Source organism: Trachypithecus francoisi, unplaced genomic scaffold (assembly GCF_009764315.1).
Source record: "Trachypithecus francoisi isolate TF-2019V2 unplaced genomic scaffold, Tfra_2.0 Lachesis_group2, whole genome shotgun sequence".
NCBI classification, from domain to species: Eukaryota; Metazoa; Chordata; class Mammalia; order Primates; family Cercopithecidae; genus Trachypithecus; species Trachypithecus francoisi.
This window is the reverse complement of record NW_022681465.1, coordinates 164,772,829-164,786,814: the sequence shown is the minus strand read 5'-3', so window position 1 is coordinate 164,786,814 and position 13,986 is coordinate 164,772,829. Positions and strand designations below refer to the sequence as shown.

General features: G+C 33.3%; 1 protein-coding gene across 3 annotated transcripts in view; it reads left to right on the top strand.

The window, feature by feature from the left end:
- PRRC1 (proline rich coiled-coil 1) overlaps nt 1-13,484 on the top strand; it is a 32,909-nt gene extending 19,425 nt beyond the window's left edge. For all 3 annotated transcript variants that reach the window (XM_033181373.1, XM_033181374.1, XM_033181375.1), the window contains exons 7-9: nt 2,566-2,669; nt 6,179-6,281; nt 10,099-13,484. In XM_033181373.1, the coding sequence (XP_033037264.1) occupies nt 2,566-2,669; nt 6,179-6,281; nt 10,099-10,308 (417 nt within the window). In that variant the 3' untranslated portion in view covers nt 10,309-13,484. The remainder of the gene's footprint in view (nt 1-2,565; nt 2,670-6,178; nt 6,282-10,098) is intronic.
- Nucleotides 13,485-13,986: the final 502 nt, after the last annotated feature.

The window sequence follows — 13,986 nt, the reverse complement described above, 5'->3', positions numbered from 1 at the left end:
TTTTTCCCACAATTTTCAGTACAAGCTCAAAACTAAAATTCATTGAAACTAATATATAAGAAAGTGATTTGTAAAGTTGTCGGCTTTTTTTTCCCCCAGAAACAGTAGAGGGAGCTAATGAGAAGAAAAATAATGTAGAATCTTAGAGTATAAAATTTTAACCTGTTTTTGTTCTCCCCATTCAGATTTTATTTGAAGTAAATGGGTTTTCTGAACTAAACTTAAGTTGCCTTTTAGACATAGGAAATTATTTAAGGACGTAAATCAGTTCAGCTAAAATTAAAGTTAGGAAGCTTCTAGAACTTTTATGCTGACTATTAACTTTATTGAAAAGCCAGTTGTAGTTATGACTACTGTTTTATATAGTTTTATATTAAACAAATATAGTATCTATAAGCATTTATGAAGATATATAAAATTTTAACTATTCACTCAACCACGTTGCTTAGTATAAGCTCTTACAGTATTGTTCTTCATTTCTGAAATGATTATTTTAATATGGTCTCTAAACTACCTGATTCTTGATCTCTTATATTGCTAAAAAATAAAATTTCATTCTCAAAACATTGTTAGGGACTAATATTAAAATATCTGTATTTGGAACTCCAAAAGAGGCCACATTTAATTAATGTAGTGGTCAGAGGAAAAAGAAAGGCCAGATATAACCCTGTTTTCATTTTCTTACGGATTTTATAAAAAAAAAAAAAAAAACTTGTCTACCTAGCTTATTATCCTGTTTCTTGCAGGAACTAATTAATTTTAATTGTTTTGTGAATCCTGTGAAATATAAAGCTCTGTGCTGTAGGATAGTGAAAAATGAACAAACTGGGTCTCTGTTCCCTGGAAGCATAAAATCTGGTAATATTTTGTTGTAGTGCATAGCTGAGATACCACCTTCAAAGGGTTCGGGGATGAATCTCTTCACATCTTACTAATCCCTTAACGGTTTTACTGAATTAACGTTTACTTAAGCTTTTTAAAAATCAAACTTTAGCCATGACTGCCTCATGGGAGGAGTGAATTAAGCAAATTTGTAACATCCAGTATAAATAATTAAGTTCATCTTATCTGTTACATTGCTTTCAAAATCAACAGCTGCCTCTTTAAGTGTTATTAGATTTGGTGATGCCATATTTACACTATTTGTATTCTTAACATTGACCACATAGGCCTTCAGAAGCCTTTTTTTTTCCTTTGTTCAGTTTTTTTATGTGGTAAGTTCTTACTGAGAACACCTATTAAGTTAGGCACTTTGCTGGAAACTAGAGGTAGAAGAGTGAGCAAAAATAGAGAGTCTTGGTTTTATTGTACTTTAAATCCTATCATCTTCATCTTTACAAGCCAATATCTTAAATTGTCTTACACATTCTCGTTCAGTTGTCACTTTCTCTTCTTTATTTCAGTTGTCTCTGAAATAAATTGAGTTTTCTCGAGATGTATCCTAGCCTTCTTAATTTTCATTTGCATGAGAATTGACCATTTAATCTGATATTCTCTGTTTAACTCTGCTGTCCTTATAAGAATTATCAATGGCTACTTTTGTTCAGACTTTTTATCTTGTGTTTTGAACACATGTTCATCACATTGTTCATGGTTAGCTTTTATGAAATGGTTCAGATGAAAGCAAAAAACAGAAACTTTTTCCCTCAGTAATCCAGCTTTTAGTTGTCTATTACATATAATCAGTTCATGATTTTGAGCTGTCTGTATAGTGTTCTCAGCCATTCAGTTTTGCTTCTTTAATGATAATTATTTTGTTGAATAAGCTGTGGTGTAATGTATACAATGTATACATTTGCAGGTTTTTATTTTAAGTAACTGGTCATTTTGGTGCCTGTATATTTAAAAGGCATCAGAAGAAAGAGAAAAACGTATTTATTTATTTATTTATTTATTTATTATTTATTTTTTTGAGACGGAGTCTCACTCTGTCGCTGGGGCTGGAGTGCAGTGGCCGGATCTCAGCTCACTGCAAGCTCCGCCTCCCGTATTTATTATTGATATGATTGTCTACCTGAAAAATTCAAGAGCGAGTTAACTGCAAAACTGCTAGAGCTGATAAAAACTTTGTATGTAATAAGATGACCTCTTGCCAGATCAACATTAAACAATACAGTTTTCTTAAATTATTTAATAGTAACAATCAATAAGAAAATGTAATATAAAAATAATCCACTTCACAATAGCAACCAACATCATAAAGCATATGGAATAATGTGGAAGGTGTACCCCAGACTGTTGATACTGAGGAAATATAATTGTACTTTGTGCTGACGAGTTGATGGGTGCAGCACACCAACATGGCACAAGTATACATATGTAACAAAACTGCACGTTATGCACATGTACCCTAGAACTTAAAGTATAATAAAAAAAAAAAAAATAATAATAATAATTGTACTTTGTCATTTTTCACTCTATATTTTTGTATTGTTTGAATGTTTACAGTGAGTATATATGTGTTTGCCTATAAATGTATGCATATATTACTTGTGTAATCATAAATTAGTATATTTAATATTTAGTAATTTGAAATGGTTTCTAACCTCTGCCATTGCTGTTTAGGGTGCCCAGGAACGGATAGATAGCTTGCGTCGAACTGGGGTGATCCATGAAAAACAGACAGCTGTGTCAGTAGAAAACTTCATTGCAGAATTGCTGCCTGACAAGTAAGAAGGTTATTATGTTTCTCTTGGAAGCAAAATATAATTGGGTCTGGGAGTTGACACTGAATACTTAGCAAAAAGTGTCTCCTGTTTTATGACCAGAGAGAAAAGTATATTTTGATGCTGGCTTATATCACCTAACTAGCTGTGTGTCTTGCATGGCTTAGCTGGCATTTCTATCCTGGTGTCTCTTTTCTAATTCTAAAATGGAGATGGTCTTGCCTGCTTTCTGCGATCATGTTAATAATTATTTATTAAAATGGCAGTAAGTATAACATGATAGAGTTTGTGTGGATATAACTGACCATGAGTAGCAAACACAATTATTCACATAGTTATTCAAAGTCATGGAATGTATGGGCAAGAAGGCCTGATGGCATTCACTAGGTTTGAGTTTCTAGTGAGCACTGTCTCTCCTGTACTCATAATAGTTTAGAAAAACTGCCAGACAGCATAATTCATAATTGTTTTTGAGGGCTATGTATTTTTAATAGGTGGCTTTTTATGGGAAACATTTTTAATTTGCTTAATTGATTTATGTTAAAATAACTTCCCTTTGTTGAAATCTACCTTCTGTGGTAATTGCATTGTGGTTTTGTTGTTTTGATTTTTTATTTGTTTGTTCAGTGTTGAATAACAATGGGCATAGCATTTTGTGGCTTGTAATATGCAAAATATATCCTCCAACTTTGAGGCATTTTATAGGCCAGTGGGAGAGAAGATATATGTAGTACACAGATGAGCAGTTTTAAGTAATTATATAAAAAGAAACATAATTTTATGCTGACAGGAAATATGTAAAATTTCAGTGGAGGTAACTGTGGAGATAGTGTCAGGTGAAATTCATGAATAATTAGGGCTTGAACCGGATTTTGAAGAAGAAATGAAACTTGGCCAAATGGAGCTCTGAATTCTAGGTTGATAAGTTTCAACTTTCTATGTAAGCACTGAGAAACCATCCAGTGATTATTGTGTCACTTTTTCTGTTAACTTGTTATTGTTCATTTAATAATTAACATTAGAAATTACAATATGCCTTTTCAATGTATTATAATAAAAATTATAACTTGTGATAATACTAGTACTACTCTTAATACTATTCACCCCCTTTTCACCTTTTGTGGTATCATTGTTAAGTATTTTAATTCTGCATATATTTTAAGCTCTTAAAACATAACTGGTAGTGTTCTTTGCAGTCAGTATTTGTTTGTTTATTCTCTGAATTCTTTCCTGCGTTTCTGTTTTTCTGTCTGGGGTCATTTTTCTTCTAAAGGAAGCCTAAAGTACTTAAACCTTTGATAATACATTACAGTTCAGAGCTGCTCACTACCAGTTCTCTCAGCTTTTGTTTATCTGAAAGTGCTTTAATTCACCTTTATTTTTGCTGGATGTAGAAGTCTAGGTCGGCAGTTTATTTTCTTTCAGCACTTTAAAAGTGTCATGATACTGTTTTCTGGCTTCCGTCATTTCTGTTAAAAAGTCTTCTCTCCATCTTCTTGTGTATTATCTCTGTGAAGATAATATGTTGTTTTCCCTGGCTGCTTTTAGGGTTTTCTCTGTTGTTTTATTTTTTGCAGTTTTAGCATGGTATGATTATATGTATTGGCTTGCTTGCTTGCTCTCATAGTTATTTTTTTGTGGATTCGCTGAGCTTCTTGATTCTGTGGATTAGTATCTTCAGTTTTGGAAATTCTCTACAATTATGTCTTCAAAACTTGCTTCTGGCCCATTCCTCCCTCTTCTCTTTGTAGGGCCTTAATTACGTGCCCATTCACCTTTGACAGTGTCTCACATTGTCAGATTCTTTTCCCCACTCTCTTTTTTCTCTCTGTTCTTGAGTTTTGGCATTTTCTATTTACCTGTCTTCAGGTTCACTAATCCTGCCTTCTGCTGTTTCCAGCGTGTTGTTAAACTCTTACATAGAGTTCTTACCTTTTAAAACATAGATTCAATTTATCTCTTGAATGCCTATATCTTTTAATCTAGTTGGACTATCTTTACCTCTCTTTTCTTGAATATATGACCCATAGTTACTTTTAAATCCTCATTTACTAATTCCAATATCAGAGTCACTTGTGGGTCTGTTTGAGTCTCCTTTTTCCTTTTGGTTTGAATATATGGTGCTGTCTCTCTGAACGCATAGTAATCTTTGAAAACCATTGTTTAGAAAACAAAACAAAACTCTAGAGTCTTTAAGTGATTTTGAGAAGTTTCATCCTTTCCTCTATAATAAGAAACACAATTGTAGGGCTGTGAGGAAGGGAGGGTACTTCAGTCAGTCTGAGCTGAGTCAAGGCTAGGTCGTTGTTCTTAGATACATTCACTGGCATCATAGGAAAAACTCTCCTCATACCTTCAGTAACACTTTTTAGGATGTCCACACTTGAAAGCTTGGTTAGTATGTTGTTCATCATAGACACAACGGTCTGCAAATTATGCAAAATAAAGCAAAATAAAATTTAGCTAAGCTTGACTTTATGGAGGCTTCACAAATACATTATCTTCATTGAGAAAGTTGTTGTAGTAAAATACAAAATATCTATTAGTCTACCAAATAAAATAAATGTCATTATTTAATGTTTTTAATTTTAAACAGTTTTAGGATACGAACATTATAGACATTATAAAGTGCCATTTTAGTATTCAGCAAAGTTACTTATGTTACTCTATAGTTTACTTGGTGGTTTTTTTGAATGTGTAAATGCAAGTCTACTAATCCATTTTATATTTCATTGCATTTTATTAGATTTACATTAAAAATAGACATGAAATATTTTCCTGCTTCATATCCTTTTATTGTTTAAATTCATGTTTTGAGGGTATCTGGTTGTTTCATGATTTGGGTTAGCTAAAATTTGGGTGGTACTACAATTGTTTTCACTTAAGTCATTTTTAAAATTTATCATTTTGTATAATATGTAGGTCTTTTTAAATGAAGAGAAGTGTCCTGAATTTCATGAGGCTGTTTTCAAAGACTGACTCATTGTGAACAATTCAGAAATTGTGATTAGAAGGATTTATTAGTAATGAAGAGAGTATTTGTTAGTATTTCCTCTGAGCAAACTTATTTTTTAATTTGTTATTAACTTAGTTGGGTATATATTCATGACAGAGTTGGTATTATAAAATTTCCCATATTTTAGCAAGTGACAATAGAAAGATATTACTCATTATAAGCAATTTGCATATACAATGTATGTAAATTTACTTGTTGCATATTTGAGTACCCTTACTTTGATTATTCTCCCTTCCCGTGGGAAGGAAGCTTTCCATGATAAGTATTTTTAAATTATTTTTTCTTTGTGGTTATTCTCTATTTTTTCCTCTTAGAATTAATACAGAGTAATTTTTTCTGTTGTTTTTATGAGTTGTCCTTTTGCAAGTTGATAAGAAAAAGATTTCCTTTTTGAAATCTGTTCTATCTGAATAATAGTACTTGTTTTCTCTTTTTGTCTATTCACGATAAGTTTTATTTGGCATGTAAACCGTCTGAACTCTTATTTCTGCTGCAGATGGTTTGACATTGGTTGTTTGGTGGTTGAAGATCCTGTGCATGGCATTCATCTGGAAACATTTACACAAGCCACACCAGTGCCTTTGGAATTTGTACAGCAGGTTGGTTTTCTCCTTTGCTTTTTCATTATACTCCAGAGAAACTTGCAATATTGTTTTCGAAATAAAAATTCGTGTTCATTTTTTTGTTAGAAATATGTTCTTGATTTTGTTTCAGTCATTTTTCTTTAGTATTTTTCTTTGCTTTTTAATTTCCTGGTTCTTCCATGTTGTTTTGGTACCTTCCTCCTTTTGTTTTCCAGGTGTCTTTGAAAGGCAGTACATTACATGGTTAATCATTATTTCTCTCATTTTTTTCTTTGTTTTTGCTCTGCGTTCAGGAAAAGATTTACCTTTTCTAGTTGTTTTATGTCTACCTTTCGTTTGCTTTCCCTTTTATCTCACATTTCATTTCCACTGTTATCTCCATTTCCTGTTCCTTGATTTGATTGTCCTCCTGTTCATCTTTAGTGTTTTTAGTGAGGTCAACATTAGAAACCTTATAGGCACGTGTCTTTAGGTTTTTGGCTGAAAAATGGACCTAATAGTGTACCTATCCACACGATTTCCAGGAGAATGTAAGTATATGATAATCCTTATTCCTCTTTTTTTTTTTTTTTTTTTGGTATGTTTTCTCTAATCCTTTCATGAATGAAATGGAAGATAAATATATACTTGCATTGGAATCTCTGTGATCTTAAGTGGTATTCTATTGACTTCTTTCTGTCATTAATTTCGTAAAATTTTTGTTACAGTTGTACTTTGTACATTGTTAAATATCATCTCAAAACTGCCTTTCAAACTTATTTGGGACATGAAGGCATTTGAGAATCTAAGAAAACGATTGGGCTGTTTCCCAACAAAAACGCATGTGTGTGTACTTTCATGGAAATTTGGCATATGTGTTCATATAATCCCTAAAAGTAACCTCTGGCCTACTTAGACATTTACAGTTTAGAAAGGGGGCTAAGAATTGATGCTTAGAATTTGAAATTTTACTGAAACTTTTATTCCATAATTTCATTGCAGAAGTTCAAGAAAACCTTTTTATAGATACTAACATTAAACTCATTTCACTATGAAGGTGATTAAAGGACTGTAAGTGAATACTATGTGTACTGTTATGCCAGTAAATTAGAAAAATTAGGTGAAAGAGTGGATTTTCTAGGAAAATAGAAATTTTGCCATAGTTAAGAGTGTTAGGTTGAACCAGATGACATTGTTGCCTTTGAGGGTCAGAAATCGTTATATATTGTCAGTTTCATATGATTCCACTTAATTGAAGCATTAAAATGGAAGAACTTTAACAACAACAAAAAATCACTGAGTACCGATGGTGTTATAAGTGAGTTCTGCAAAATGTTCAGAGATAATTCTCTTGCTGTATGAGGTATCAGAAATAGAGGTAGAGGGTTTTCCAGTTAATTCTGTGAGACTAGCCTCTTTTAACTTCAAATGAAATATAGTCCAAAGAACTAAATGTCAAAGCCATTGGTAAAATTAATAAATAAAATTCAGAAATGTATAAGAACATTGTATCCTGACCATGAAAGATTTGTTCCAAGAACAGCAGAATGGTTCAACAATAGTAAATTTATGTAATTCAGTACGTGAACATCTGCATTGAAAGGAGAAAAAAGATTTTGATAAAGTTGAAGGTATTTGTTAGAAATAATCCTACTAATAGCTCTTAGCTAACTAGTATTAGACGGGTATGTGTGTACTGCAAAATCAAAGCAAACTTCAGATCTAATAAATAACGTTATAATTATGAGGATGCTCCCATCACTGCCACTGTTAACATTGCTGTGGACCTGGGGTCAGCAAACAGCGGCTCACAGCCAAATCTGGCCTGCCGTCTGTTTTTGTAAGTAAATTTATTGGAACACGCCCATGCCAGTTTGCTTACTTATTGTTTGTAGCTGCTTTTGTACTATAGCAGCAGAACTTAGTAGTTGCAACAGAGAATGTCTGGCCCACAAAGCCTAAAATATTGACCATCTGGCTCTTTTCAGAAAAAGTTTGCTGACTCCTGTGTTAGATGTCTGACCATTGCAAAGGACAATTTTTATCTTGTTTTTAGGAATATATACTGGAAAGAAGTAGACATGAAAAAATGAAGTGGACTTGTGTGTACCAGTACCAAAAGATAGCTATTACATATTGCTGAGTAAAAGTCAAAAACAGCAATCTAGTATGATCCCATTTACTAGCAGGGGTGTGTGTGTGTGTGCTTTAAAATTTTAGTAAGAATAGGGGAAAAGGCCTGAAAAGATACACAGCAAACTGTTAATAGTGGTTAATTCTGAATAATGGTATTTAGGGTGTTATTTGCTTTTTACTTTGCTTTTTATTCTGTTTGTTTTATTTTGTGTCATTTGGTTTTAAAATTTAGAAGATACAAAACTGTGTGCATTGAAATGTCTTCTTTTTATCCTCAGCTATTGAACTCTCCTCCCTGTTTCTTTTTATTCATTCTGAAATGTTTTACACTTTTTTGTTGGAATTTTTTAATTTAAGGGAATAGAAATCAGCCCTTCAGGTAATTAGAATTATCAGTATATATTAGTAAAAATCTGGAAATAAATTTCATACAATTTGTACTTGGTTAAACTTAAGTATAAATGATTCCCACCCCCGTAGAAAACCCCAGCTCGTCTGGATTTTTGCCAATACTATCAAATACCTTGTTTCTAAAAAGTGTGGTCCTTGGCCTAACATCATAAGCATCACCTAGGGATTTGTTAAAATGCAAATTCTCGGGTCCTAACACAGGACTAGTGAATCAGGAGCTGCATTTTAACAAGATCTTCAGGGGATGCATGTGCATGCCGTCGTTGGAGAAGCGCAGTTTTACTGGTGTCTCCGAGGACCTTAGCAGTGTATCTGCTGTCTGTCTTCTTTGAAATACAGTGAAATACTGATCCTGTGGTATACACGTTGGAAAAGAGTGCCTAGAGCAGGGGTTCCCAAGTGCTGCACTGTTTGCATAAGATTTACTTGGAAACTATTTTATGTATGTAATACTGTACTGTTTCTCTTGAAACCAGCTGTAGAGTTTCCAATTCAGTTGTCTTGGTGTGTCAGTTATCTATCTTAGTGGGATATGAGAAACTGGATATTGTTAAAAAAAAAAAAAAGAAAGAAAGAAAGAAAAGAAAAAGAAGAAACAAGAGCTCCTCAGGTGATTGTAATACATGGCACATTTGGTAGTCGTATAACTGTGTAGATCCATTCTAGATGTGGCTATACTCCTCTGGACTATACCTAACACCCTAAAACAGAAAAAACATATCATTCTTGGATATCAAGCAATGAGTTTCTTCTTCTTTCATTCCTTTGTAGATGAATAAATGATACGAATAGGAGCAAATGCAAGTTGAGTCAATTAGGAATGTTGCATCAGTGGTTGATGTTGTCCTGGACTGGATATTATTTGATACATATTAATAAGTGAATTACATTTCCAGAGATAATTTCCATAATTGAGCAACTCTTTTCTGAATGGATTTAAGCCTTAATTTGCAGTTTTCTTCTTTCGGGTTGCAATTTTATTACTATAAAAGATAACTGTAGCACTGATTTTAGTACCAATTTTACTATTAACCTGAAGTGACACTTAATTTAGAATAGGAACTTAGACCTTCCGACTGTTAGCCCCATTAATGGGGATATTTTTTCAAGAGTAGATGTGTGTAATATTATATTGATTGTGTTCTAGCATTGTAACTAGATATAATTGGCAGCCTAGCTGTATTTCTCAGAGTTTGTCATAATCTATATTTAAAATCACATGAAATACTTTGAAATGTCACTTATAGCTAGTTCCAATGATATTTTTAAACGTATTGTAAGTAATATCAATTTCATCTTTCCATAGGCTCAAAGTCTAACTCCCCAGGACTACAATCTGAGGTGGTCAGGCCTTTTGGTGACAGTGGGTGAAGTCCTGGAAAAGAGTTTACTGAATGTCAGCCGGACTGATTGGCACATGGCGTTTACTGGGATGTCTCGTCGGCAGATGATCTACAGTGCAGCCAGAGCAATAGCAGGCATGTATAAACAGCGCCTGCCACCCAGGACAGTGTGAGAGGAGACTTACTTAGGAGACTGAGATTTTCCCTCCACTTTTAGCTTGGTGTTAAAGAAGCGGTTGTTCCTTCCTAAATTGAATAGCCTAAATGAATCCAGTAGTTTTTATCGTTTTCCTGTAGGCTGCAATTTTTCTTTTTCTAGAAAGGCATTGTGTCATTCCAGTAGACAAAAAGAAACAAATCCTTTTTATAGTCATATCATTTCACCTATCGTAGTTCTCAAAAAAGAAAATGTACAAATATATTTACAGCACAGTTTAACATACCAAATTTATAAGGTGGAAATTCACGTGCAAAGACATTTAACTTAATGCCATGTACTTGATTATTTTGTTCTTTAAAGAAGACATTATTAAAGAACATGTTGGTTGAATGTTTATAAAAGCATGATTTCTTTTGGCTTCATCTCTTTTCCTGTCAGTCTTTGATGCCTTTTGTATGTGCACACGATCTCAGGGCTGGTGCTGAGCAGCCTGCTCAACAGTCAACTATAAGACACTTACTTGTAGGGAGATGTTCCACATTTCCGTGCGTGTTTCAGTAATATGGGCCAAAATAATGGAATTGATCATTTTCTTTTTTGGCCATCATGTACACATATAATCTGGAAAATCATACCTTTTTCAATTTTAAACATAACTTTTGGCATTCCCAGATTTATACTATGAACATTGGGATAATACATTTTATTTTTTCATTGCTATATGACAGCTAAAGGGCAAATGATTCAAGTATATTTTAAATCAGAAGTATTCAAGTTATTTTTGTATAATGCTGTTCAGTATTTCCAAGAATAAACTCTGACAACAGCCATTGTTTCTGCTTCCACTCATACTCTCTAAACATTTTAATAGAGAAATTTTTGAGAGGGGGTTACTTTATTGCTTATGGGATAGTATGTCTCTTACTTTAATTAAGGTTACTTGGTTTGCCTTAAGCATTACTTTTTTAACTTTGTGCCATTTGGCCTTTACTTTTTATGGATGTTTTCAAAGAAACTTATTTTATATTCAGTCTAGTTTATTTGGTCTATTGTGTTTCTATTTAGTGGAAGCCTTTTCCCCTCAAATAATATATTTTATCATTTTTGGACTTACATAAATCATAATTAAATAAATTTTTTTCTTAATACTGTTGAACTTTGTATATACAAGTTCAAATAACTTTTTCAAAGATAGTTTCTTATATAAATGTAATTTAATTTTTTTACTCTTCTATACAGTTCTTTAGATGTAAAAGAATTAGCACAGTCTCTGGCAGTTTTATAAAAGCTGTTGAAGCTCTTGTCCTGCACTGTTTTTAGGTATCAGGTTTGTTTTGTATTAATGCCACTTCAAGTCATTATTTGGTTTCTGCTATTTTTTTACCTGAGGATAAGAAGAATGAATATTAAATTTGAATATTAAATATATGTTACTTTTCAAGCACTGTATAATGACTATTCAGTGAATATCAGACTTCTGTGTCATTAGAAGTCTTCAGAGACGGCAGAGAGAGGTTATAGGTTCCTTGGTGCACTTTTGTCCAGGAGTAACAGGGACAGAATAGTTTCTTTTCCTTCCTTCAAGTACAAGAAGCCTTTCTCTACCATTTGCTTCTATACTTTATTTTAAAAGCTATCCTTTTCTAGTACTATTTTATCAAGGCAATGGCATGATGACAAAACAGTCTTTCATTACAAACTGAAGGGAAGCATGTCCTTACTTAAAATCGTTCTGCTGCTTTCCCTCCTATCATAAGGAAATTTTACAGATTCTAAAAATATCTTAGTTTTTTGATTTTTATTTTACCAAGTCACAAATGTCTTTTTGATGTTTTGAGAATTGTTCTCATAGAATCACAAACATTGACATTTCATTAGATGATTATTTTCCTAGAATCCCCAAAGAGCAGTGGCAGAGTTACCGTGGCTTGGTTGAAGCTAGATAATTTTCCTGCCCGTGGTGGCTTGGTAATAAGCCTTCTGCTCGGAACAGTGTGAGTGGGTGAGAAAGATGAGAGACGGGCACATGGAAGAGAGAAATACATGAACTGGTCTGGCCTCTCTGGTTCTGTTTTTGGCCCAGAGTTTTTGAAAAGCAGCAGAGCATGACTGACTTCACATGCTCAGCTTTCTCAGCCTTTTGTTTATTTTGTTGTCCTTAGATTTCCCTGTTGTAAAAGGGGCAAGAAAAGTAACTCATTATCTCTAACACACCATGGCAGCTTAGCCAGATAGTCTTGATGGTGGTGTGGGCATAAGATATGCTGATCATCAATCTGAGGCCAGTTTCCTTCACTCATCATCTAGCCCAAGTGTTCTGTTCTCTTCCTGCCCGTTTCCTTGTAACTCCTGCTCTAGCCTTGGCAGAGCGGGAGTGCTATTTGCTTTTGTTCTCCCTCTGTCTTAGGAAAAGCCATCTTTAATATAGTTCTTCACCACTGTTGGGGTTGTTTTGTGATTTTTTTTTTCTTCCGAAGAGCTCCTGTATTTTATATTTTGTATATAAAATTTTGTATTTTAATCCAAATTATTGCATTTTATAAGCTTGTATACATATATTTAATTAGTGTGAAAGGAAACAGAATGCAGGAAAAGTAATTTAATATCAGCCTCAGTTGACAAGGTGCTCAGATTATTCAGTTCGGGATCCTCCTTTTGTTAGGTTTTTGAGATAACCCTAGACCTAAACTGTGTCACAGACTTCTGAATGTTTAGGCAGTGCTAGTAGTTTCCTCATCCTATTCTGTTGTTATTACTTTCCTATTCTTTGTTCCTCTTTCTTCTGAAGATTAAAGAAGTTGAAAATTGAGGTGGATAAATACAGACAAAAAGATAGTGTGATAGTATAAGTAAAAGTGCAGATGAAGGTGTGTTGTATACATCCATTCAAAATTATGCAAGTTAGTAATTACTCAGGGTTAACTAAATTACTTTAATATGCTTTTGAATCTACTCTGTTCCTTGGCTAGAAAAAATTATAAATAGGACTTTGTAATTCGTGAAGCCAAATTGATAATATTCTGTGTTCTAAAAGTTGTTGAGCTATACATAAATTATTAAGAAATATGGATTTTTATTCCCTGGATATGGTGTTCATTTTATGATATTACACAGGATGATGTATTGGGTAAAATCAGTTTTGTAAGTATGTAAATACGTCATAAATAAATAATGCTTTGACTTATTTCCCAAGTTGTATAGTGATTTTTTTTAAATGCTAGTTTATATTGAAAGGACACATATTTGTTTTTTATCTAAATTTGTTACTGGCTGCCAAGAATTCTTACACAACAGCAACTTAACTACCATATTTCTAGTGGAACTGTAACATTTACATATACTAGAGTTGTTAACTTCAGGGTCCAAGAACTCAAAATATTTAGAGGAGAGGATACATTGGAGATAAAGGTAATAGGCAAGAAGTTAATGCCTATGGTCATGAGGACACTTCTTGAGTATTGGGTTTTCGAGTAGTTTTATTTCTTAGAGTAGTTTCAGTGCACAGCAGAATTAATTAAAAGGAGGGAAAGTACAGAGATTTCCCATATATCCCTTTCCCCTGCATATGCATAGCTTCTTCCCCCATTATCAACACTCCCCACCAGACTGATCCATAATCAATGAACAATAAACCATCGATGAACCTGCATTGACCTGTCATCTCCCATAATCCATTGTTTACCTTAGGCTT